General features: G+C 38.9%; 1 protein-coding gene across 1 annotated transcript in view; it reads left to right on the forward strand.

Annotated features, from left to right (window-relative positions):
- LOC147001618 (protein SFI1 homolog) overlaps window positions 1-27275 on the forward strand; it is an 81616-nt gene that overhangs the window by 13484 nt on the left and 40857 nt on the right. The window contains exons 2-4 of the mRNA XM_085829336.1: window positions 17496-17606; window positions 19491-19585; window positions 26632-26749. Coding sequence (XP_085685462.1) covers window positions 17496-17606; window positions 19491-19585; window positions 26632-26749 — 324 coding nt within the window. The remainder of the gene's footprint in view (window positions 1-17495; window positions 17607-19490; window positions 19586-26631; window positions 26750-27275) is intronic.

The raw sequence follows: 27275 nt of genomic DNA on the forward strand, positions 1-27275 counted from the left end.
ATTCTTGGTCCTTCAGTGTGAGTTTTTAATCTATCTCGTTTTTAATGTTTTCTGGCCATATTCCTGGTCCTTCGGTGTAAATTTTTAATTTCCAACGTTTTTCAAGGTTTCTTGCCATATTCTGGTCCTACAGTGTGAATTTTTAATTCTCTACGTTTTTAAGTTTTTTTCGTCATATTCAGGTTCCTACAGTGTGATTATTCTCATATTCCACGTTTTTCAGTATTTCTCGCCATATTCTAAGTAATACAGTGTGATTTTTTAATTTTCCACTTTTTTCAGAGTTTCTTGCCATAATCTGGGTCCTACAGTGTGAATTTTTAATTTTCACGTTTTTCTGGTTATCTTGGCATATTCTGGGTCCTGCAGTGTGATTTTCTCATTTTCCACATTTTTCAAGTTTTTTTTCGTAATTCTGAGTCCTACAGTGTGATTTTCTCATTTTCCACCTTTTTCAGATTTGTTCGCCATATTCGGGGTCCTTCACTGTGAATTTTTAATTTTCTACTTTTTTCAGGGTTTCTCGCCATATTCTAAGTAATACAGTGTGATTTTTTAATTTTCCACTTTTTCAGAGTTTCTTGCCATAATCTGGGTCCTACAGTGTGAATTTTTAATTTTCACGTTTTTCTGGGTATCTTGGCATATTCTGGGTCCTGCAGTGTGATTTTCTCATTTTCCACATTTTTCAAGTTTTTTTTCGTAATTCTGAGTCCTACAGTGTGATTTTCTCATTTTCCACCTTTTTCAGATTTGTTCGCCATATTCGGGGTCCTTCACTGTGAATTTTTAATTTTCTACTTTTTTCAGGGTTTCTCGCCATATTCTGGGTCCTTCAGTGTGCGTTTTTATTTTACTTGTTTTTCTGGTTTTGTCGCCATATTCCCGGTCCTTCAATGTGAATTTTTAATTTTCCACGTTTTTCAGTATTTCTCGCCATATTCTAAGTAATACAGTGTGATTTTTTAATTTTCCACTTTTTCAGAGTTTCTTGCCATAATCTGGGTCCTACAGTGTGAATTTTTAATTTTCACGTTTTTCTGGGTATCTTGGCATATTCTGGGTCCTGCAGTGTGATTTTCTCATTTTCCACATTTTTTCAAGTTTTTTTTTTCGTAATTCTGAGTCCTACAGTGTGATTTTCTCATTTTCCACCTTTTTCAGATTTGTTCGCCATATTCGGGGTCCTTCAGTGTGAGTGTTTAATTTTCTACTTTTTTCAGGGTTTCTCGCCATATTCTGTGTCCTACAGTGCAATATTCCCATTTTCCAACCTTTTCAGGTTTATTCGCCTTGTTCTGGGTCCTTCAGTTTGAGTTTTTTATTTTCTACTTTTTTCTGGTTTTCTTGCCATATTCTCGGTACTATAGTGTGATTTTGTCATTTTCCATATTTTTCAGGTTTTCTTGTCATATTTTGGGTCCTTCAGTGGTGAGTTTTTAATTTTCCACTTGTTTCAGTGTTTCTTGGCATATTCTGGGTCCTATAGTGTGATTTTATCAGGATTTTATTGCCATATCCTAGGACCTTCAGTGGGAATTTTTAATTTTCCATTTTTTTCAGGTTTTCTCGCCATATTCCAGGTCTTTCAGTGTGAATTTTAAATTTTCCACGTTTTTCAGGTTTTCTCACAATATTCCTTGTCCTACAGTGTTAATTTTTATTTTTCCATATTTTTCAGTTGTTTTTTTGTCATATTCTGGGTCCTTCAGTGTGAGTTTTTTATTTTCCTCGTTTTTCAGGTTTTCTCTCCATATTCCGGGTTATTCATTGTGAGTTTTTAATTTTCCACGTTTTTCAGACTTTCTCAGCATATTTTGCGTCCTACAGTGTGAATTTTTAATTTTCCTCGTTTTTCAAGGATTCTTGCCATATTCTGGTCCTACAGTGTGAATTTTTAATTTTCCATGTTTTTCAGTGTTTCTCACCATGTTCTGGGTACCACAGTGGGAATTTTCAATTTTCCACCTTTTTCAGGTTTGCTCGGCATATTCTGGGTCCTACTGTGTGAATTTTTAATTATCCACCTTTTTCAAGGTGTCTTGCCATATTCTGGTCCTACCCTGTGAATTTTTAATTTTCCATGTTTTTCACGGTTTCTTGCCATATTCTGATCCTACAGTGTGAATTTTTATTTTCCGTGTTTTTCAGGGTTTCTTTCCATTTTCTGGGTCCTATCACATGTATTTTTAATTTTCCACGTTTTTCAGTGTTTCTCGCCATATTCTGGGTCCTACAGTGTGAATTTTCTATTTTCCAAGTTTTTCAGTGTTTCTCACCATAGTCTGGGTAATACAGTGCGCATTTTTAATTTTCCACTTTTTTCATGATTTATCACCATATTCTGGGTCGGACAATGTGAATTTTTAATTTTCACGTTTTTCAGGGTTTTTCGGCATATTCTGGTTCCTGCAGTGTAATTTTCTCATTTTCCTTTTTTTTCAAGTTTTTTTTCGTAATTCTGGGTCCTACAGTGTGATTTTCTCATTTTCCACCTTTTTCAGGTTTTCTCCCCATATTAGGGGTCCTTCAGTGTGAGTTTTATTTTTCTACTTTTTTCAGGGTTTCTCCCTATATTCTGGGTCCTACAGTGTGAATTTTTAATTTTTCAAGTTTTTAAGATTTTTTTGTCATATTTGGGTCCTATAGTGTGATTTAATCATTTTCCACCTTTTTCCGGTTTTCTCGGCATATTTTTGGTCCTAGAGTATGAATTTTTAATTTCCCATGTTTTTCAAGGTTTCCTTCAATATTCTGGTCCTACAGTGTGAATTTTTAATTTTCCACGTTTTTCAGTGTTTCTTGCCATATTCTGGGTCCTACAGTGTGAATATTTAATTTTCCATGTTTTTCGGTTTTCTTGCCATATTCTTGGTCCTTCAGTGTGAGTTTTTAATCTATCTCGTTTTTAATGTTTTCTGGCCATATTCCTGGTCCTTCGGTGTAAATTTTTAATTTCCAACGTTTTTCAAGGTTTCTTGCCATATTCTGGTCCTACAGTGTGAATTTTTAATTCTCTACGTTTTTAAGTTTTTTTCGTCATATTCAGGTTCCTACAGTGTGATTATTCTCATTTTCCACGTTTTTCAGTATTTCTCGCCATATTCTAAGTAATACAGTGTGATTTTTTAATTTTCCACTTTTTTCAGAGTTTCTTGCCATAATCTGGGTCCTACAGTGTGAATTTTTAATTTTCACGTTTTTCTGGGTATCTTGGCATATTCTGGGTCCTGCAGTGTGATTTTCTCATTTTCCACATTTTTCAAGTTTTTTTTCGTAATTCTGAGTCCTACAGTGTGATTTTCTCATTTTCCACCTTTTTCAGATTTGTTCGCCATATTCGGGGTCCTTCACTGTGAATTTTTAATTTTCTACTTTATTCAGGGTTTCTCGCCATATTCTGGGTCCTTCAGTGTGCGTTTTTATTTTACTTGTTTTTCTGGTTTTGTCGCCATATTCCCGGTCCTTCAATGTGAATTTTTAATTTTCCACGTTTTTCAGTATTTCTCGCCATATTCTAAGTAATACAGTGTGATTTTTTAATTTTCCACTTTTCAGAGTTTCTTGCCATAATCTGGGTCCTACAGTGTGAATTTTTAATTTTCACGTTTTTCTGGGTATCTTGGCATATTCTGGGTCCTGCAGTGTGATTTTCTCATTTTCCACATTTTTTCAAGTTTTTTTTTCGTAATTCTGAGTCCTACAGTGTGATTTTCTCATTTTCCACCTTTTTCAGATTTGTTCGCCATATTCGGGGTCCTTCAGTGTGAGTGTTTAATTTTCTACTTTTTTCAGGGTTTCTCGCCATATTCTGTGTCCTACAGTGCAATATTCCCATTTTCCAACCTTTTCAGGTTTATTCGCCTTGTTCTGGGTCCTTCAGTTTGAGTTTTTTATTTTCTACTTTTTTCTGGTTTTCTTGCCATATTCTCGGTACTATAGTGTGATTTTGTCATTTTCCATATTTTTCAGGTTTTCTTGTCATATTTTGGGTCCTTCAGTGGTGAGTTTTTAATTTTCCACTTGTTTCAGTGTTTCTTGGCATATTCTGGGTCCTATAGTGTGATTTTATCAGGATTTTATTGCCATATCCTAGGACCTTCAGTGGGAATTTTTAATTTTCCATTTTTTTCAGGTTTTCTCGCCATATTCCAGGTCTTTCAGTGTGAATTTTAAATTTTCCACGTTTTTCAGGTTTTCTCACAATATTCCTTGTCCTACAGTGTTAATTTTTATTTTTCCATATTTTTCAGTTGTTTTTTTGTCATATTCTGGGTCCTTCAGTGTGAGTTTTTTATTTTCCTCGTTTTTCAGGTTTTCTCTCCATATTCCGGGTTATTCATTGTGAGTTTTTAATTTTCCACGTTTTTCAGACTTTCTCAGCATATTTTGCGTCCTACAGTGTGAATTTTTAATTTTCCTCGTTTTTCAAGGATTCTTGCCATATTCTGGTCCTACAGTGTGAATTTTTAATTTTCCATGTTTTTCAGTGTTTCTCACCATGTTCTGGGTACCACAGTGGGAATTTTCAATTTTCCACCTTTTTCAGGTTTGCTCGGCATATTCTGGGTCCTACTGTGTGAATTTTTAATTATCCACCTTTTTCAAGGTGTCTTGCCATATTCTGGTCCTACCCTGTGAATTTTTAATTTTCCATGTTTTTCACGGTTTCTTGCCATATTCTGATCCTACAGTGTGAATTTTTATTTTCCGTGTTTTTCAGGGTTTCTTTCCATTTTCTGGGTCCTATCACATGTATTTTTAATTTTCCACGTTTTTCAGTGTTTCTCGCCATATTCTGGGTCCTACAGTGTGAATTTTCTATTTTCCAAGTTTTTCAGTGTTTCTCACCATAGTCTGGGTAATACAGTGCGCATTTTTAATTTTCCACTTTTTTCATGATTTATCACCATATTCTGGGTCGGACAATGTGAATTTTTAATTTTCACGTTTTTCAGGGTTTTTCGGCATATTCTGGTTCCTGCAGTGTAATTTTCTCATTTTCCTTTTTTTTCAAGTTTTTTTTCGTAATTCTGGGTCCTACAGTGTGATTTTCTCATTTTCCACCTTTTTCAGGTTTTCTCCCCATATTAGGGGTCCTTCAGTGTGAGTTTTATTTTTCTACTTTTTTCAGGGTTTCTCCCTATATTCTGGGTCCTACAGTGTGAATTTTTAATTTTTCAAGTTTTAAGATTTTTTTGTCATATTTGGGTCCTATAGTGTGATTTAATCATTTTCCACCTTTTTCCGGTTTTCTCGGCATATTTTTGGTCCTAGAGTATGAATTTTTAATTTCCCATGTTTTTCAAGGTTTCCTTCAATATTCTGGTCCTACAGTGTGAATTTTTAATTTTCCACGTTTTTCAGTGTTTCTTGCCATATTCTGGGTCCTACAGTGTGAATATTTAATTTTCCATGTTTTTCGGTTTTTTTGCCATATTCTTGGTCCTTCAGTGTGAGTTTTTAATCTATCTCGTTTTTAATGTTTTCTGGCCATATTCCTGGTCCTTCGGTGTAAATTTTTAATTTCCAACGTTTTTCAAGGTTTCTTGCCATATTCTGGTCCTACAGTGTGAATTTTTAATTCTCTACGTTTTTAAGTTTTTTTCGTCATATTCAGGTTCCTACAGTGTGATTATTCTCATATTCCACGTTTTTCAGTATTTCTCGCCATATTCTAAGTAATACAGTGTGATTTTTTAATTTTCCACTTTTTCAGAGTTTCTTGCCATAATCTGGGTCCTACAGTGTGAATTTTTAATTTTCACGTTTTTCTGGTTATCTTGGCATATTCTGGGTCCTGCAGTGTGATTTTCTCATTTTCCACATTTTTCAAGTTTTTTTTCGTAATTCTGAGTCCTACAGTGTGATTTTCTCATTTTCCACCTTTTTCAGATTTGTTCGCCATATTCGGGGTCCTTCACTGTGAATTTTTAATTTTCTACTTTTTTCAGGGTTTCTCGCCATATTCTAAGTAATACAGTGTGATTTTTTAATTTTCCACTTTTTCAGAGTTTCTTGCCATAATCTGGGTCCTACAGTGTGAATTTTTAATTTTCACGTTTTTCTGGGTATCTTGGCATATTCTGGGTCCTGCAGTGTGATTTTCTCATTTTCCACATTTTTCAAGTTTTTTTTCGTAATTCTGAGTCCTACAGTGTGATTTTCTCATTTTCCACCTTTTTCAGATTTGTTCGCCATATTCGGGGTCCTTCACTGTGAATTTTTAATTTTCTACTTTTTTCAGGGTTTCTCGCCATATTCTGGGTCCTTCAGTGTGCGTTTTTATTTTACTTGTTTTTCTGGTTTTGTCGCCATATTCCCGGTCCTTCAATGTGAATTTTTAATTTTCCACGTTTTTCAGTATTTCTCGCCATATTCTAAGTAATACAGTGTGATTTTTTAATTTTCCACTTTTTCAGAGTTTCTTGCCATAATCTGGGTCCTACAGTGTGAATTTTTAATTTTCACGTTTTTCTGGGTATCTTGGCATATTCTGGGTCCTGCAGTGTGATTTTCTCATTTTCCACATTTTTTCAAGTTTTTTTTTTCGTAATTCTGAGTCCTACAGTGTGATTTTCTCATTTTCCACCTTTTTCAGATTTGTTCGCCATATTCGGGGTCCTTCAGTGTGAGTGTTTAATTTTCTACTTTTTTCAGGGTTTCTCGCCATATTCTGTGTCCTACAGTGCAATATTCCCATTTTCCAACCTTTTCAGGTTTATTCGCCTTGTTCTGGGTCCTTCAGTTTGAGTTTTTTATTTTCTACTTTTTTCTGGTTTTCTTGCCATATTCTCGGTACTATAGTGTGATTTTGTCATTTTCCATATTTTTCAGGTTTTCTTGTCATATTTTGGGTCCTTCAGTGGTGAGTTTTTAATTTTCCACTTGTTTCAGTGTTTCTTGGCATATTCTGGGTCCTATAGTGTGATTTTATCAGGATTTTATTGCCATATCCTAGGACCTTCAGTGGGAATTTTTAATTTTCCATTTTTTTCAGGTTTTCTCGCCATATTCCAGGTCTTTCAGTGTGAATTTTAAATTTTCCACGTTTTTCAGGTTTTCTCACAATATTCCTTGTCCTACAGTGTTAATTTTTATTTTTCCATATTTTTCAGTTGTTTTTTTGTCATATTCTGGGTCCTTCAGTGTGAGTTTTTTATTTTCCTCGTTTTTCAGGTTTTCTCTCCATATTCCGGGTTATTCATTGTGAGTTTTTAATTTTCCACGTTTTTCAGACTTTCTCAGCATATTTTGCGTCCTACAGTGTGAATTTTTAATTTTCCTCGTTTTTCAAGGATTCTTGCCATATTCTGGTCCTACAGTGTGAATTTTTAATTTTCCATGTTTTTCAGTGTTTCTCACCATGTTCTGGGTACCACAGTGGGAATTTTCAATTTTCCACCTTTTTCAGGTTTGCTCGGCATATTCTGGGTCCTACTGTGTGAATTTTTAATTATCCACCTTTTTCAAGGTGTCTTGCCATATTCTGGTCCTACCCTGTGAATTTTTAATTTTCCATGTTTTTCACGGTTTCTTGCCATATTCTGATCCTACAGTGTGAATTTTTATTTTCCGTGTTTTTCAGGGTTTCTTTCCATTTTCTGGGTCCTATCACATGTATTTTTAATTTTCCACGTTTTTCAGTGTTTCTCGCCATATTCTGGGTCCTACAGTGTGAATTTTCTATTTTCCAAGTTTTTCAGTGTTTCTCACCATAGTCTGGGTAATACAGTGCGCATTTTTAATTTTCCACTTTTTTCATGATTTATCACCATATTCTGGGTCGGACAATGTGAATTTTTAATTTTCACGTTTTTCAGGGTTTTTCGGCATATTCTGGTTCCTGCAGTGTAATTTTCTCATTTTCCTTTTTTTTCAAGTTTTTTTTCGTAATTCTGGGTCCTACAGTGTGATTTTCTCATTTTCCACCTTTTTCAGGTTTTCTCCCCATATTAGGGGTCCTTCAGTGTGAGTTTTATTTTTCTACTTTTTTCAGGGTTTCTCCCCTATATTCTGGGTCCTACAGTGTGAATTTTTAATTTTTCAAGTTTTTAAGATTTTTTTGTCATATTTGGGTCCTATAGTGTGATTTAATCATTTTCCACCTTTTTCCGGTTTTCTCGGCATATTTTTGGTCCTAGAGTATGAATTTTTAATTTCCCATGTTTTTCAAGGTTTCCTTCAATATTCTGGTCCTACAGTGTGAATTTTTAATTTTCCACGTTTTTCAGTGTTTCTTGCCATATTCTGGGTCCTACAGTGTGAATATTTAATTTTCCATGTTTTTCGGTTTTTTTGCCATATTCTTGGTCCTTCAGTGTGAGTTTTTAATCTATCTCGTTTTTAATGTTTTCTGGCCATATTCCTGGTCCTTCGGTGTAAATTTTTAATTTCCAACGTTTTTCAAGGTTTCTTGCCATATTCTGGTCCTACAGTGTGAATTTTTAATTCTCTACGTTTTTAAGTTTTTTTCGTCATATTCAGGTTCCTACAGTGTGATTATTCTCATATTCCACGTTTTTCAGTATTTCTCGCCATATTCTAAGTAATACAGTGTGATTTTTTAATTTTCCACTTTTTTCAGAGTTTCTTGCCATAATCTGGGTCCTACAGTGTGAATTTTTAATTTTCACGTTTTTCTGGTTATCTTGGCATATTCTGGGTCCTGCAGTGTGATTTTCTCATTTTCCACATTTTTCAAGTTTTTTTTCGTAATTCTGAGTCCTACAGTGTGATTTTCTCATTTTCCACCTTTTTCAGATTTGTTCGCCATATTCGGGGTCCTTCACTGTGAATTTTTAATTTTCTACTTTTTTCAGGGTTTCTCGCCATATTCTAAGTAATACAGTGTGATTTTTTAATTTTCCACTTTTTCAGAGTTTCTTGCCATAATCTGGGTCCTACAGTGTGAATTTTTAATTTTCACGTTTTTCTGGGTATCTTGGCATATTCTGGGTCCTGCAGTGTGATTTCTCATTTTCCACATTTTTCAAGTTTTTTTTCGTAATTCTGAGTCCTACAGTGTGATTTTCTCATTTTCACCTTTTTCAGATTTGTCTCGCCATATTCGGGGTCCTTCACTGTGAATTTTTAATTTTCTACTTTTTTCAGGGTTTCTCGCCATATTCTGGGTCCTTCAGTGTGCGTTTTTATTTTACTTGTTTTTCTGGTTTTGTCGCCATATTCCCGGTCCTTCAATGTGAATTTTTAATTTTCCACGTTTTTCAGTATTTCTCGCCATATTCTAAGTAATACAGTGTGATTTTTTAATTTTCCACTTTTTCAGAGTTTCTTGCCATAATCTGGGTCCTACAGTGTGAATTTTTAATTTTCACGTTTTTCTGGGTATCTTGGCATATTCTGGGTCCTGCAGTGTGATTTTCTCATTTTCCACATTTTTTCAAGTTTTTTTTTTCGTAATTCTGAGTCCTACAGTGTGATTTTCTCATTTTCCACCTTTTTCAGATTTGTTCGCCATATTCGGGGTCCTTCAGTGTGAGTGTTTAATTTTCTACTTTTTTCAGGGTTTCTCGCCATATTCTGTGTCCTACAGTGCAATATTCCCATTTTCCAACCTTTTCAGGTTTATTCGCCTTGTTCTGGGTCCTTCAGTTTGAGTTTTTTATTTTCTACTTTTTTCTGGTTTTCTTGCCATATTCTCGGTACTATAGTGTGATTTTGTCATTTTCCATATTTTTCAGGTTTTCTTGTCATATTTTGGGTCCTTCAGTGGTGAGTTTTTAATTTTCCACTTGTTTCAGTGTTTCTTGGCATATTCTGGGTCCTATAGTGTGATTTTATCAGGATTTTATTGCCATATCCTAGGACCTTCAGTGGGAATTTTTAATTTTCCATTTTTTTCAGGTTTTCTCGCCATATTCCAGGTCTTTCAGTGTGAATTTTAAATTTTCCACGTTTTTCAGGTTTTCTCACAATATTCCTTGTCCTACAGTGTTAATTTTTATTTTTCCATATTTTTCAGTTGTTTTTTTGTCATATTCTGGGTCCTTCAGTGTGAGTTTTTTATTTTCCTCGTTTTTCAGGTTTTCTCTCCATATTCCGGGTTATTCATTGTGAGTTTTTAATTTTCCACGTTTTTCAGACTTTCTCAGCATATTTTGCGTCCTACAGTGTGAATTTTTAATTTTCCTCGTTTTTCAAGGATTCTTGCCATATTCTGGTCCTACAGTGTGAATTTTTAATTTTCCATGTTTTTCAGTGTTTCTCACCATGTTCTGGGTACCACAGTGGGAATTTTCAATTTTCCACCTTTTTCAGGTTTGCTCGGCATATTCTGGGTCCTACTGTGTGAATTTTTAATTATCCACCTTTTTCAAGGTGTCTTGCCATATTCTGGTCCTACCCTGTGAATTTTTAATTTTCCATGTTTTTCACGGTTTCTTGCCATATTCTGATCCTACAGTGTGAATTTTTATTTTCCGTGTTTTTCAGGGTTTCTTTCCATTTTCTGGGTCCTATCACATGTATTTTTAATTTTCCACGTTTTTCAGTGTTTCTCGCCATATTCTGGGTCCTACAGTGTGAATTTTCTATTTTCCAAGTTTTTCAGTGTTTCTCACCATAGTCTGGGTAATACAGTGCGCATTTTTAATTTTCCACTTTTTTCATGATTTATCACCATATTCTGGGTCGGACAATGTGAATTTTTAATTTTCACGTTTTTCAGGGTTTTTCGGCATATTCTGGTTCCTGCAGTGTAATTTTCTCATTTTCCTTTTTTTTCAAGTTTTTTTTCGTAATTCTGGGTCCTACAGTGTGATTTTCTCATTTTCCACCTTTTTCAGGTTTTCTCCCCATATTAGGGGTCCTTCAGTGTGAGTTTTATTTTTCTACTTTTTTCAGGGTTTCTCCCTATATTCTGGGTCCTACAGTGTGAATTTTTAATTTTTCAAGTTTTTAAGATTTTTTTGTCATATTTGGGTCCTATAGTGTGATTTAATCATTTTCCACCTTTTTCCGGTTTTCTCGGCATATTTTTGGTCCTAGAGTATGAATTTTTAATTTCCCATGTTTTTCAAGGTTTCCTTCAATATTCTGGTCCTACAGTGTGAATTTTTAATTTTCCACGTTTTTCAGTGTTTCTTGCCATATTCTGGGTCCTACAGTGTGAATATTTAATTTTCCATGTTTTTCGGTTTTCTTGCCATATTCTTGGTCCTTCAGTGTGAGTTTTTAATCTATCTCGTTTTTAATGTTTTCTGGCCATATTCCTGGTCCTTCGGTGTAAATTTTTAATTTCCAACGTTTTTCAAGGTTTCTTGCCATATTCTGGTCCTACAGTGTGAATTTTTAATTCTCTACGTTTTTAAGTTTTTTTCGTCATATTCAGGTTCCTACAGTGTGATTATTCTCATTTTCCACGTTTTTCAGTATTTCTCGCCATATTCTAAGTAATACAGTGTGATTTTTTAATTTTCCACTTTTTTCAGAGTTTCTTGCCATAATCTGGGTCCTACAGTGTGAATTTTTAATTTTCACGTTTTTCTGGGTATCTTGGCATATTCTGGGTCCTGCAGTGTGATTTTCTCATTTTCCACATTTTTCAAGTTTTTTTTCGTAATTCTGAGTCCTACAGTGTGATTTTCTCATTTTCCACCTTTTTCAGATTTGTTCGCCATATTCGGGGTCCTTCACTGTGAATTTTTAATTTTCTACTTTATTCAGGGTTTCTCGCCATATTCTGGGTCCTTCAGTGTGCGTTTTTATTTTACTTGTTTTTCTGGTTTTGTTGCCATATTCCCGGTCCTTCAATGTGAATTTTTAATTTTCCACGTTTTTCAGTATTTCTCGCCATATTCTAAGTAATACAGTGTGATTTTTTAATTTTCCACTTTTTCAGAGTTTCTTGCCATAATCTGGGTCCTACAGTGTGAATTTTTAATTTTCACGTTTTTCTGGGTATCTTGGCATATTCTGGGTCCTGCAGTGTGATTTTCTCATTTTCCACATTTTTTCAAGTTTTTTTTTCGTAATTCTGAGTCCTACAGTGTGATTTTCTCATTTTCCACCTTTTTCAGATTTGTTCGCCATATTCGGGGTCCTTCAGTGTGAGTGTTTAATTTTCTACTTTTTTCAGGGTTTCTCGCCATATTCTGTGTCCTACAGTGCAATATTCCCATTTTCCAACCTTTTCAGGTTTATTCGCCTTGTTCTGGGTCCTTCAGTTTGAGTTTTTTATTTTCTACTTTTTTCTGGTTTTCTTGCCATATTCTCGGTACTATAGTGTGATTTTGTCATTTTCCATATTTTTCAGGTTTTCTTGTCATATTTTGGGTCCTTCAGTGGTGAGTTTTTAATTTTCCACTTGTTTCAGTGTTTCTTGGCATATTCTGGGTCCTATAGTGTGATTTTATCAGGATTTTATTGCCATATCCTAGGACCTTCAGTGGGAATTTTTAATTTTCCATTTTTTTCAGGTTTTCTCGCCATATTCCAGGTCTTTCAGTGTGAATTTTAAATTTTCCACGTTTTTCAGGTTTTCTCACAATATTCCTTGTCCTACAGTGTTAATTTTTATTTTTCCATATTTTTCAGTTGTTTTTTTGTCATATTCTGGGTCCTTCAGTGTGAGTTTTTTATTTTCCTCGTTTTTCAGGTTTTCTCTCCATATTCCGGGTTATTCATTGTGAGTTTTTAATTTTCCACGTTTTTCAGACTTTCTCAGCATATTTTGCGTCCTACAGTGTGAATTTTTAATTTTCCTCGTTTTTCAAGGATTCTTGCCATATTCTGGTCCTACAGTGTGAATTTTTAATTTTCCATGTTTTTCAGTGTTTCTCACCATGTTCTGGGTACCACAGTGGGAATTTTCAATTTTCCACCTTTTTCAGGTTTGCTCGGCATATTCTGGGTCCTACTGTGTGAATTTTTAATTATCCACCTTTTTCAAGGTGTCTTGCCATATTCTGGTCCTACCCTGTGAATTTTTAATTTTCCATGTTTTTCACGGTTTCTTGCCATATTCTGATCCTACAGTGTGAATTTTTATTTTCCGTGTTTTTCAGGGTTTCTTTCCATTTTCTGGGTCCTATCACATGTATTTTTAATTTTCCACGTTTTTCAGTGTTTCTCGCCATATTCTGGGTCCTACAGTGTGAATTTTCTATTTTCCAAGTTTTTCAGTGTTTCTCACCATAGTCTGGGTAATACAGTGCGCATTTTTAATTTTCCACTTTTTTCATGATTTATCACCATATTCTGGGTCGGACAATGTGAATTTTTAATTTTCACGTTTTTCAGGGTTTTTCGGCATATTCTGGTTCCTGCAGTGTAATTTTCTCATTTTCCATTTTTTTCAAGTTTTTTTTCGTAATTCTGGGTCCTACAGTGTGATTTTCTCATTTTCCACCTTTTTCAGGTTTTCTCCCCATATTAGGGGTCCTTCAGTGTGAGTTTTATTTTTCTACTTTTTTCAGGGTTTCTCCCTATATTCTGGGTCCTACAGTGTGAATTTTTAATTTTTCAAGTTTTTAAGATTTTTTTGTCATATTTGGGTCCTATAGTGTGATTTAATCATTTTCCACCTTTTTCCGGTTTTCTCGGCATATTTTTGGTCCTAGAGTATGAATTTTTAATTTCCCATGTTTTTCAAGGTTTCCTTCAATATTCTGGTCCTACAGTGTGAATTTTTAATTTTCCACGTTTTTCAGTGTTTCTTGCCATATTCTGGGTCCTACAGTGTGAATATTTAATTTTCCATGTTTTTCGGTTTTTTTGCCATATTCTTGGTCCTTCAGTGTGAGTTTTTAATCTATCTCGTTTTTAATGTTTTCTGGCCATATTCCTGGTCCTTCGGTGTAAATTTTTAATTTCCAACGTTTTTCAAGGTTTCTTGCCATATTCTGGTCCTACAGTGTGAATTTTTAATTCTCTACGTTTTTAAGTTTTTTTTCGTCATATTCAGGTTCCTACAGTGTGATTATTCTCATTTTCCACGTTTTTCAGTATTTCTCGCCATATTCTAAGTAATACAGTGTGATTTTTTAATTTTCCACTTTTTTCAGAGTTTCTTGCCATAATCTGGGTCCTACAGTGTGAATTTTTAATTTTCACGTTTTTCTGGTTATCTTGGCATATTCTGGGTCCTGCAGTGTGATTTTCTCATTTTCCACATTTTTCAAGTTTTTTTTCGTAATTCTGAGTCCTACAGTGTGATTTTCTCATTTTCCACCTTTTTCAGATTTGTTCGCCATATTCGGGGTCCTTCACTGTGAATTTTTAATTTTCTACTTTTTTCAGGGTTTCTTGCCATATTCTGTGTCCTACAGTGCAATATTCCCATTTTCCAACCTTTTCAGGTTTATTCGCCTTGTTCTGGGTCCTTCAGTTTGAGTTTTTTATTTTCTACTTTTTTCTGGTTTTCTTCCCATTTTCTCGGTACTATAGTGTGATTTTGTCATTTTCCATATTTTTCAGGTTTTCTTGGCATATTCTGGGTCCTTCAGTGGTGAGTTTTTTAATTTTCCACTTGTTTCAGTGTTTCTTGGCATATTCTGGGTCCTATAGTGTGATTTTATCATTTTCCACCTTTTTCAGGGTTTTATTGCCATATCCTAGGACCTTCAGTGGGAATTTTTAATTTTCCATTTTTTTCAGGTTTTCTCGCCATATTCCAGGTCTTTCAGTGTGAATTTTAAATTTTCCACGTTTTTCAGGTTGCCTGTTAGTCTACCTGAGTTCTAACTTAGGTTAGCTTCTGTAAAATGGAGTCTAAATTTAATAGCTTTGGCATCTCAGTCTCATCCATAGGAAAGGGTTGGGAAATGGAGTCACAAAAACCACGAGGACCTAGGAGAGCTGTGGGATTACAGGCAGCTGAGAAAGGAAGGCAGGAGAGAGTGCAAAATAGCCCAGCTGGGCCTAAAGAAACGTCAGGAATGCAGCTCCAAGGGTAGAGGGACAGGGTCAGGTGAAGAGGAGCAGCCATAGCCTTAAAGACTATGGCTGGGGTACCTCCTCCTCCAAGAGTACCAGAAGGGTACCATATGCTCAGCAGTTACTTCCTTGGATTCAGGGAAACATTTGCACTGACCAAAGGTGAAGCTTACCTAATTGCATCTGGTGAACCGGAGATGAGGGATAGGGTCCCACTGCAGCTCAAATGACCCACCCCACCACCACCAGGAGGAGCACAGGCACCGGGAGGGCTATGCGAGTTACAGAATCAATGTTCAATGTGTTACAGCTCTGAGGGGAATGGCATCCTGGCAGTTGAGAACCAAGGAATATCACAGAGTCACACTATACAACAAAGTTCACACAAGAGATTCACTGGGAGGGAAAACCAAGGAGGGTGGCTACCTCTGTTCAGGCGAGGAGCAGGGAACTGGACAGAAGACAGGGTTTATATAGGATTCTTGGTGAGTGGGAGCTTTCCAGGGTGTAGATTCCATCCAGGGTAGGGATTGGTGGGATTTCAAGTCTTGAGCTTGGGTTTTTTACTCTGTATGGCCCGGGTCCGGGGCCGGCCATAAGGCAATTAGAATGTTTTTTTGGGTGGAACCTGGTGTTTGGAGGTCCTCAGGGGAAGAGACTGGCCACTCATGTGCCTGGAACTTACTCAACCCCCTTAACTTTCTCCAGAATTGTACTGTGCTAATATGACTAAATTGAATGACCTGGTATCAGAATTTGAACCAGTGATGGCTAAGTGGAGCTGAACTGAGTTTCATTCCTGTTTCTTCATGGATCTTTCCCTTCTGGTCTTAAAGCCTTCAAGGACCCCTCAGCCCAGCCCCACACCTTTAGTTCCAGCAGTCAGGCAGCAGAGGCAGGCGATCTCTGTGAGTTCAAGGCCAAGCCTGGAGCAAGTTCCAGGACAGCCAGAGCTGTTACAGAGAAACCCTGTCTTAAAAACAAACAAACAAACAAACAAACAAACAACAACAACACCCCAACCAACCAACCAAACAAACAAAACAATAAAACAAAAACAAGAACAAAATGCCCCCACCCCCCAAACCCCAAAAACTCTTGACGTGACATTTTGAGACAGGGAACCTCCAAAGATGCCATTGAGTTTGGTCAGCCAGCATTTAAAAACAGCTATGAATGTCGGGAGGAAGAGTATGCCAGTAACCTGCAGAATTGTGGAAACAAAATTGGAAAGTCATTGACAGGCCAGATTTATAAAGATTTACTTTATAAAAGACTTACTTTCTGACAGCAGCCCTGCCACTTTTGTTTTTCTCTTTTTCTTTTCTTTCCTTTTCTTTTTATGGTATAGAATAGACTTTATTCAGGGCTTGGGGAGGGGAGTTAAGAGGGTAGTAGAGACAGAGAAAGGGAGAGAGAGAGAGAGAGAGAGAGAGAGAGAGAGAGAGAGAGAGAGAGAGAGAGAGAGGGTTTATATAGGATTCTCGGCTTACTATAACATAAAAATTACCACTTTTGCCGGGCAGTGGTGGCCCACGCCTTTAATCCCAGTACTTGGGAGGCAGAGGCAGGAGGATTTCTGAGTTTGAGGCCAGCCTGGTCTACAGAGTGAGTTCCAGAACAGCCAGGGCTACACAGAGAAACCCTGTCTCGAAAAAAAAACAACAAAAAAATTATCACTTTTTAGAAATAGAAAACATTTTTTAGGACTGGGCCTGGCAGCACAGACCTGTAATCCCAGCTCTTGGCAGGCTAAGTCAGGAGAATTAGGAATTTAAGGCCAAGATAATCTGTTCAAGATAAAGAAAAAATGGGGATGGCCTGGGAGATGGCTCAGAGGATAAAGGTGTTTGCTGTTGCCAGGGATGGTGGCAAACTCCATTTATCCTACTACTCTGGAGACAGAGGAAGAGGCAGGAGGATCTCTGTGAGTTCAGGGCAAAGCTGGTCTACATACTGAGACTCATGCCCTCCAGGCTACACAGAGAAACCCTGTCTCAGAAAACTGAAAAGAAAAAGTGGGACTTGCTTTCAGCCCCAGGACTTGGCGCAGTCTCTGGAACCTGCACTGCTGTGCTCCGCTTCACACACAGTGAAGAGGGAATGAAAAGTCTCTGATTTAATCTATTACAATTTAAAACGTTGGCAGTTATAGTGCTTTTAATTTTCTATTATTAAGTTTGTGTGTGGTGTGTAGCTGTGTACATGCCATGATACCCACGAGGAGGCCACAGGGCCACTTTGGGCAGTCACTTCTCTCTCTCCACCTTTTCATGGTCCCGAGGTCAAGCCCGTGTTGTCCGGCTTCTGTGGCTTTATCTCACCTGCTCCTTAGAAGCATAGTTTTCGCTTCCCGCATAGTGTGTGAAGATTTCAGCTTTCCCTTAGTATCTGTAATAGCTGAATTTCTGAGTGTGGTTGGTTTGTCTTGGTCCTGGTGTATGCCATACTGAGCTTTGATCTGACACCCAGTGGTCAGTTACCATGCTTTGCTGTTTCCTTGAGAAGATAAGAGCAGTGTGAAGTGGAGCTGACAGCACAGAGATGCCAGCCCAGCTACCTCACATCAGCTTTCTGATGTTCTCTCATCTCCTTAGGATTTTCTATGAGCAGAAAATACTACAGAAGGTCTTCGGAGAATGGAGGGAAGAATGGTGGGTCTCCCAGAGGGAGTGGAAGCTCTGTGTCCGAGCTGACTGTCACTACAGGTTGGCTTTTATGTCTAATCACTTTATGCTTGTTGAAATACAAATTTTACAGTGTCAAACAATTATCCAATGTCTTGTTTCGGTTCCAGAGGAGTAAAGTTTTGGTTTGCTTTCTAGCTTTTTAAAAATCCTTTTGAGCGTAAGTGAATCCTTACTTATTTTCGGTTGTCTGTGCACACCCATATGCGTGCTCCTCTGATTCAGATGAAAGTGTGGGCCATGCTGAGGACTTGGGAGGTTTACTCACGCATTCCATTTATTTCTAGATCTGAGAGTTTTGTTTTGTAAAGTGATTAGCTCTGGCATACTGATTTTGATCAAGAAAGGGTATGTCCCACATAGACATTTGGAAAATAGGCTGGGTCAGGTAGCTGAAGAGAGAGCAAATGGTAGCTTGCACAACGTCATGGGTTAATCCCTAGCACCAAAAGCACAATTTAAAAACAAAAGGCACAAAAGAAGTATCTTTTATGCCACTCACATTGCAAGGAATAAATGGAGAGAAAAGTAAAAATGACATCAAATATCCGTTTTTAGGGTAAGTGCGGTAACTTTGCAGGTGAAGACACTGCTGCCTCCTGGTGCCTCGAGGTGGATCCCCAGAACCACGTAGGAGAGAGCCAGCTCTGTTCTGCATGTTGTCCTCAGACCTCTACCCTTCCACTGTGTGCCAAGCACCCCTCCACACAATAGATAGATAACACAAGTCTTAACTGTCCTAGAACTCACTCTGTAGACCAGGCTGGCCTAGAACTCACAGAGATCCACCTGCTTCTGCCTCCCAAATGTTGGCATTAAAGGAGTATACCACTACACTTTTGGCTACAAAATTCTGTTGGTTTTTTTTTTTTAATTTTTATTTATTTATTTATTTTATGTATATGAGTAGTACACTGTTTCTGTCTTCAGACACACCAGAAGAGGGCATCAGATCCTATTACAGATGGTTGTGAGCCACCATGTGGTTGCTGGGAATTGAACTCAGGGCCTTTGGAAGAGCAGCCACTGCTCTTAACCACTGAGCCATCTCTCCAGCACTACAAAAATACTTTAAAGATACATTTTTACAGATTAAAAAGCAAAATAAAACATTTTACACACATTTGTAAGGTGAGATTCAGCTCTAATTTATAATTGATTCAGATTAAAAAAGCAGACAGCTTTGAGGATTTGAAAAGTAAAGTTGCCTTGGAGCAGCAAAGCGCCCCATCTTTATCACATGCGGCTGTGCAGAGTGAGTCCTTCAAGGAGGGAAGCTTCTCCAACTGTGGTTGGAGAAAATGAATTTACCAAGGCCTTACAGGGATTGATAGGTTTAGGCGCTTGATGTTAATACAGAAGCAGTGTGTCTGATGTACAGCTGAGAGGGTTGGGTAGTAAGAGTGCCTTACATTGTGGAGCACAGCGGGATGGGAAAGAACTCACTGTGCTGTGGAGAGGAGGAAGCTGGCATTTTAAGCTATTTTATATGTACAGGGGCTTTGCTTGCATGTGTGTCTATGTACCATGCACATGGATCAGAAGCCAGAAGAGGGTGTTAGGTTCCCTGGAACTGGAGTTACAGTTGTGAGCTGTCATGAGGGTGCTGGGAACCTAACCTAGGTCCTAGAAAAGCAACCAGTGCTCTTAAACACGGAGCAGTCTCTCCAGCCCTGATTATTTTTTTAGATGGTTCTACCATCAAGGATCAGAACAGTCCATTATTTCCCAGAGAAATCCTTGTGTTATTCTTAGGTAGCAACCACATTCAAAACAACCATAATGACTCCTCCTCAATTCTGTCAACTATAGCTTTCCTCTTCTAGAATGTTACTAAGTGTAGACGCGACTGGGTAGGAGTTACTTTGTCTTACTGTAAGCTCCGTTTGCATTTTGGCTCCTCAGATACTACTTGTACAACCTGATTTTCCAGAACTGGAAGTCCTTTGTGCACCAGCAACGGGAGATGAGGAAGAGGTTCCGAATAGCCGAGCATCATGGTGAGAGAGGGGAGTGTGTGTCTGCAGATGCTGGGGTGAAGCAGAAGACATGCTTGCTTTCCTTTCTTCTCTGTAGAGTGGGATCTAGTCGGCTCTCCTGTCTGATCAGATGCTGTGTCATTTTGTAGTCTGAGCATTTGAAGCTTATTAGACAGTATGTGTGAGCTGATTGGACCTGCTGGTTTGCCTTAAACTCAGCAAAGCACAATTGCTCTCCCATAGTGTAGCCCTTCCCTGTCTTGGTGTGGGTGTTCACGTGTCCGGCTGTGAATGTCCGCTGTAGTTATGACCCTTTTGGTAAAGTTTTGATTTGCAGGTGCTTTCTCCTAGTCTGTGGTTTGTTTTTGTATCTTTTTGGTGTCTGTTGAAGTCCTTTCTTTCAGAAATTTATTTTATATTTATTTCTTTTATGCATATTGAACGTTTTGCTGCATGTATGTCCGTGCTTCACATGTGTGCCTGGTGCTTATAGAGGTTAGAAGTGGGCGTCTGAGCCGGGCAGTGGTGGCGCATGCCTTTAATCCCAGCACTTGGGAGACAGAGGCAGGTGGATTTCTGAGTTCGAGGCCAGCCTGGTCTACAGAGTGAGTTCCAGGACAGCCAGGGCTACACAGAAAAACCCTGTCTCGAAAAACCAAAAAAAAAAAAAAAAAAAAAAAAGAAAAAGAAAAGAAAAAACCAAAACCACCCCCTCCGCCCCCCAAAAGAAGTGGGCATCTGTTTTGGAACAGGAGTTACTCATATGGTTAATGAGCTGCAATGTGAGTGTTGGCCATGAATTGTGGGTCTTCTGTAACAGCAGCCAGTGCTCTTAACTACTGAGCCATTGTTCCAGCTCTATGGAAGATCTTTTAAATGGGGTTGTTTGTGTTCTTACAGTTTTGAGAGTTTTGTTTCATCTTGTTTTTCTGGTGCTGATGATATATATTCTAAAGCTAGTGCAGTGATTGAATAATCTCAGCTGTTTGGAAGGCTGCTGAGGCAGAGGTCATTTGAACTCAGGAATTGGAGACAAACCTGGGCTACAATGAAAGACTCCCTTAAACAGAGGTGTGTGTGTTCATGTCTCCCTCTGTGGATGTCCGCTGTACAGAGGTGTGTGTGTTCATGTCTCCCTCTGTGGATGTCCGCTGTACAGAGGTGTGTGTGTTCATGTCTCCCTCTGTGGATGTCCGCTGTAGTTATAAGCCTTCAGTTAAGGTCATGATTTGCAGCTGTTTTCTTCTAGTCTGTGGCTTGTCTCTGTATTATTTTTAACTTTAGTGTTTAGTTGATCTTTTTATTTTTGGATTATATTATTAACCTCACATCTTACCTGTCATATCTATGAACTCTGTAACCTAAGACCACAAAGATTTTCTCCTGTGGTTATGAAGATTTGTAGTTTTATATGTAAGCTTTGTGTACCTTGCTAAGTTCATGTTTGCTCTAGGAGTTTATCTGTAGATTTATTGGATTTTTTTGTTGCAGGTAATATTAAAAAAGAGCTGGCACATTCCCACTCTAGTGCCAGCACCAGTGGGACCCTGCCAGCTCTGTCCCACCATCTAGTAACCAAATTGAACTACCAAGTTTGTGGTTAGATATCACAATACCCAGTAACCCAGTAAAATCAAAACTCTTAAAGCTTATAGTTAACCAATCAGACTTATGTATCAATAAAAATCACAATTTACAAGATGCCAATACAATAATTTCAGAGCCAATTGATAATGATAAAAACTTTATTCCAGGGGTCTGGTGAGATGGTTCAGTGGGTAAGAGCACTGACTGTTCCTTCAAAGGTCCTGAGTTCAAATCCCAGCAACCACACGGTGGCTCTGACACCTTCTTCTGGTGCGTCTGAAGTAAGCTACAGTGTACTTATGTATAGTAATAAATAAATCTTAAAAGAAAAAAGGCCGGGCAGTGGTGGCGCACGCCTTTAATCCCAGCATTTGGGAGGCAGAGGCAGGTGGATTTCTGAGTTCCAGGACAGTCTGGTCTACAGAGTGAGTACCAGGACAGCCAGGGCTACACAGAGAAACCCTGTCTTAAAAAAACAAAACAAAACAAAACAACAAAAAAAAAAAATCAAAAAAAACTTTATTCCAATTATTCTAACCTTATGATATCATAACTACCTGTGGCTGATTAAAAGTTTTTATTTTGCCGGGCGTGGTGGCGCACGCCTTTAATCCCAGCACTTGGGAGGCAGAGGCAGGTGGATTTCTGAGTTCGAGGCCAGCCTGGTCTACAAAGTGAGTTCCAGGACAGCCAGGGCTATACAGAGAAACCCTGTCTCGAAAAAAAAAAAAAAAAAGTTTTTATTTTTATTTTATATGTCTGACTGTTTTGCCTGTGTGTATGTATGTGCACTACATGTGTGTAGTGTCTATAGAGTTGATGAGAGAGCTTCAGATCCCCTGGACAGGTGGTTGTGAGCCACCATGTAGGTGTTGATGAGAGACTCCTTGAGGAGCCCCTCACTCAGGCCTCGGGATAATAGCGGACCCCCAAGAACTCACGAGAGACCAAGCTTGATGCAAACCACATAAGTCTTTATTCAGGGAAAGCCAGAGCTCTAGGGACGACTCATATCCCACGCAGCGGTAGAGGAGACGACCTCGAGGGGAAAGGGGTCCCAGTTTTTATAGGCCCTTAGGGGGGAAAGGAGAAGGGGGGAGTAGGGGATTTCCTGATCTAAACAATGTCTATTCTCAAGAAATGGGTATGGGAGGGGTACAAGGAAAGAGTCTGGTGCAGGTGTAGCAACTCCGGATTGGCCCGGCTGTGGTTGCTGGGGAGATTTTCTGACTCTTCCCCAGCAACCAATATCACAAACACCTGGCAGTGAGGTGCAGCAGTGGGCACACACTTGGGTTTAAGGAACGGTCAGAACACTGGCAGACACACGGGTTCAAGGAGCGGCCAGAGCATCGTGCACCTCTAATTTTCTAAATCAGTGAAGTTACTTCTACTAACAATGAAATCTATTTTGCCAATTTCAGGGCTTCTGTGACCGTTTACATTCTGTCAGGATCTTTGATTGAGAATTCCTGGGTCCTCTGCACGAGCAGCCGGTATATTTAACTAAGGGCTGAGCAGTTTGCCAGCCTCTCTATCGGATCTTCTGTCGATACTCAGACAGTTACTCTTCCTTTTTGGCCTCCCCAGGACTGGGATTCGAGGTGCCTGCTGCCACACCCAGCTTCTCATGGGGCTCTGAGGGGTCAAACTCAGGTCTTCACGATCATGCTGCAAGTAGCTTGCTGAGCAAGCAGCTCCCCAAGCACCCTCCCTCTTTTTTATGTTGACACAGGGTCTTGGTAAGTTGCTCAGGCTGGCTGGCTTCAATCTTGTGATCTCTTTCCTGAGTCTCTTGAATGAGCTGAAATTATTTCTTCGTTAAATGTTTAGTAAAATCTGATAAGGTCCTCTATACCTGGATTCTCTTTGTTGAAGGGGTTTTAGCTTGACTTCAAGCTTTAGTAGTGTAAGATGATTTAGTCCCTCTACTGAGCTTCCAAGGAAGTGGCTCATTTTAATATGGCATCAGATTTATGAGTCAGTAGTCCTCTGTTATAGTACACAGAATCTATCGTCATGAAGTCCTAGTCCTCTTGACTGTACTCTGAGAGACCAGACCTTGCTGTGCAGTTCCAGCTGATGTGAATGCTGAGGTCACAGGCACAAAACCCTTGGAACCCTCTTTTCTTCTTCTAACTTTTTTTTTTTTTTTTGTCTTTTTGAGACAGGGTTTTTCTCTGCATCCCTGGCTGTCCTGGAACTCACTCTGTAGACCAGGCTGGCCTCAAACTCAGAAATCCGCCTGCCTCTGCCTTCGGAGTGCTGAGATTAAAGGCGTGCGCCACCACGCCTGGCTCCTCCTTTCTTCTGAGATGACTGTTTGTGTCAGTCTGCCTCGAGCTTTACCTGTTTTATTGACTTTGTCAAGGGTCCTAGTTTCTTTCCGTGCTGTGATAGGATGCTGACCAAAGCTGACTAGGGGAGGCTTTTGTCAAGGATGCCAATGCAGAAGGAGCCAATGCAAGGCAGGAGCAGAGTAGAGACCATGGAGGAAGTCTGCTTTCTGGCTTGCTCCCCTGACCCTGCATTGTGTCCTGGAAGGTGCAATAAACCCTTCCCATCTCAAGTTGGTTCTGGTCATTGTTGTATTGTAGCCATAGGAGGTAAGCAAGGACATGAAATAACCAGCATCTGTGTGCATGGCATTCTCCTGTGGCTTTCCTGTCTCCAGTGCCTTCTGTGGTTTGTATTACTGTCATGACCTTGAGCTTACTTTTGCAAGCTTTGGTTTGGATTTGGCCTTCTCTCTGGATTTTTTTTTTTTTTGAGACAAGAGCTCACTGTGTACAGCTCTAGTTGTCCTGGGACACATGTACCACTCTTAACCACTTAGCCATCTCCCCATCTCCTGTCTCGATTTTTAAAAAATATATATTTACTTTGATTATTTTTAATAATAGGCACATCTAAAACTCACAGAGATCTGTCTGTATCTGTCTCCTGAGGGCTGTGTTTAAAGACTTGTACCACTATGCTTTTTCTTAAATTATAAAAACATATTTTATTTTATTTATATGTGTGCATATGTGCATACATGTACATGAGTACTCATGGTGGCCAGAAAATGTTCATTCACCTGTAGTGGGGTTATAGTTGTAAGCTGTTCAAAGTGGGTACTGGGAGCCAAACTGGGGTCTCCTGGAAGAACAAACAGTACTTGGTTCTTTTATTCTTTAATCCCAGCGTTTGGGATGTAGAGCTAGAAGAATCTCTGAATTCAAGGCCTGCCTAGTCTACATACAGACTTACAGGACAGCCAGTGCTATATAGAAAAACAAAGGGGACAGGGTGGGTGGGTGCACCAATCTTAGCCAGTTAGCCATCTCTCTATCTTGTTTCTAGGTTTTAAAAAAAAATATATATATATATATATATTTATTTATTTATTTAATTTTTTTTTGTTTTTTCGAGACAGGGTTTCTCTGTGTAGCCCTGGCTGCCCTGGAACTCTCTCTGTAGACCAGGCTGGCCTCGAACTCAGAAATCCCCTTGCCTCTGCCTCCTGAGTGCTGGGATTAAAGGTGTGCGCCACCACGCCCAGCTAGAAAATTATTTTATGTATGAGTATTTTGCCTTCACATATGTATGCACAACATGTGTGTGTTTGGTATACACAGAAATCAGATGAAAATATTAGATCCCCTGTAGCTGGAATTGCAGACTGTTGTGAGCCACTGTGTGGGTGCTGGGAACTGAGCAGGGATCCTCTGCAAAAGCAACCAGTGTTCTTACCTGCTGAGCTGCCTCGATCCTCAGGCCCTGGCCTTGAACTCTTGCAGTTAAGGTCTCTAGTGTATTCCATTAGGGTCACAGGATGCTATTTAGTATGATTTCAGTTCTTTTACAATTTTTTAAAAAAGATTTATTTATTATATATAGGTACACTGTAGCTGTCTTCAGACACACACCAGAAGAGGGCATCCGATCCCATTACAGATGGTTGTAAGCCACCACGTGGTTGCTGGGAATTGAACTCAGGGCCTCTGGAAGAGCAGTAAGTGCTCTTAAATGCTGAGCCATCTCTCCAGCCCCTCTTTTACTATTTTAAGGCATAGATTGGTTAGTTGGCTTGGGTTTGGGTTTTATTTTTTGAGACAGGGTTTTTCTGTATAACCCTGACTGTCCTGGAATTCACTCTGTAGACCAGGCTGCCTTGAACTCACAGAGATCCATCTGCCTCTGCCTCCAGAGTGCTAGGATTAAAGGTGTGTGCCATCACCTTCCTGGTTTCATAGATTGTTTTCTATTGTAAGTGATGTGCATTTTCTTGGTGATGTGTATCCTGCTGCCTTCCTTGTCATTTATAGTTATAATGGATATGGCTTAACGTTTTGTAGTAGAAAGGAAAGTCAGTTGATTTTTTTTTAGGTATAAGATTGTTTCCACAGTTGGGAAAATGGGTGTTACTGAACTGCTTTGCAAGGCAAGCATGAGGACCCGAGTTCAGTTCCTTAGAACCACGTGAAAAGCCAGGCATGCTTCCACTCTTAGCACGGGGAAGTGGAGGCAGGAGGATTCCTGTGGCTCCTGGCTTAGCTAGTCTAGTTTAATTGGTCAGCTCCAAGTTTACTGAGAGGCCCTGTCTTGAAAAATACGGTCAGATGTGGTAGTGCACACCTCTAATCCTAGCACTTTGTGAGACAGAGGTAAGCGGATTCTATGAGTTTGAGGACAGCCTGGTCCACCCTCCTAGAGAGAGTTCCAAACCTGCCAGGCTACATAGAGACTTGGTCTCAAAGAAACAGAAGGAGGAGGTGGCAGGGGTGCCACACAGTGGGCAGAGTGCAGGTTACCTTTAAAAGTTTATTAACATCACCACTTGTCACTTGAGCTGTCTTGAATCTTTGTTCATTTTGTATTTCCAGCAGAGGGCACTTGGAGGCTAGAAAACAGATACAGACTTTGAAGATGGGCTAAGTACAGAAAGTCCTTGAGAAAATCATAACACAAAATAATATATTCCTCACACCCTTTAAATGTTTTCTTACATGTGTGTGCTTGTTTAAACGTGTGTGGCTCCTGTGTGCCATGCATGCTTGTGTGAGGTCAGCAGAGGCCTGCAGAGGTCCCTTCTCTTCGCTTTTGTGTGGGTTCCAGAGATTGAACTCAGACCACCAGGATTGGCAGCAAATCCCTTAATCACTGAGCCATCTCACTGGCCCTCTCTACCCCTTTTCTTTTCTTTTCTTTTCTTTTCTTTTCTTTTCTTTTCTTTTCTTTTCTTTCCTTTTCTTTTCTTTTCAGTTATGTTTATGTGTCTATATCTGTGTGTAGAAATGTGCAGATGCCTGTAGAGGCCAGAAGAAAGGCATTGGATCCATTCAGGAGCTGGAGTCACAGGTGGTTATGAGCTGCCCAGTGTGGGTGCTAGGAACTGAACTGGACCTGGACGAGAAGAGTACATGCTCTTAACTGCTGAGCCATCCCTCCAGTCCAGTTTCCTCCTTTTTATAAAGATATCTCTTTGATGTCTTTAGATACGAAACAGAAGATGTGCCAAGCCTGGAAGTCCTGGTTGATATACATGGTTGCTCGTAGGACCAAACTTCACATGAAGACTACTGCTCTAGAGTTTAGGAGGCAGAGTGTCTTATGGTGAGTGAGTGGGGAACTACAGGTCAGCAAATGTCATTTTACCTCAGCATTGGTTTGATGCTTTAATTCACTCATCTTAGCTTAGAACACAGTTGATACCTATTAATAGCCATTGACAACATTCAACTATAATATTGAGTTTTTATATAATCATGATTAATTCTAATTAAGTGCTTACAATGTTCTAAACCTTGTTAACTTTGTGTATATAATTTTTGGGGCTGGGCGGTGGTGGCGCATGCCTTTAATCCTAGCACTTGGGAGGCAGAGGCAGGCAGATTTCTGAGTTCAAGGCCACCCTGGTCTACAGAGTGAGTTCCAGGACAGCCAGGGCTACACAGAGAAACCCTGTCTCAAAAAAACAACAACAAAAGAAAACAAAAAGGGGGGGGTAGGGATGTGAGCTGGCTATCTTATGTCAACTTGACACAAGCGAGGGTTAGTTAACTGAAAGGAGGGAATCTCAATTGAGTAAACACTACCATAAGATTGGGCTGTAGGCAAGCTTGTAGGACATTTTCTTAAT

This window comes from Mus caroli, unplaced genomic scaffold, assembly GCF_978045245.1.
Source record: "Mus caroli unplaced genomic scaffold, Mus_caroli_1 scaffold_13, whole genome shotgun sequence".
Classification (NCBI taxonomy): Eukaryota; Metazoa; Chordata; class Mammalia; order Rodentia; family Muridae; genus Mus; species Mus caroli.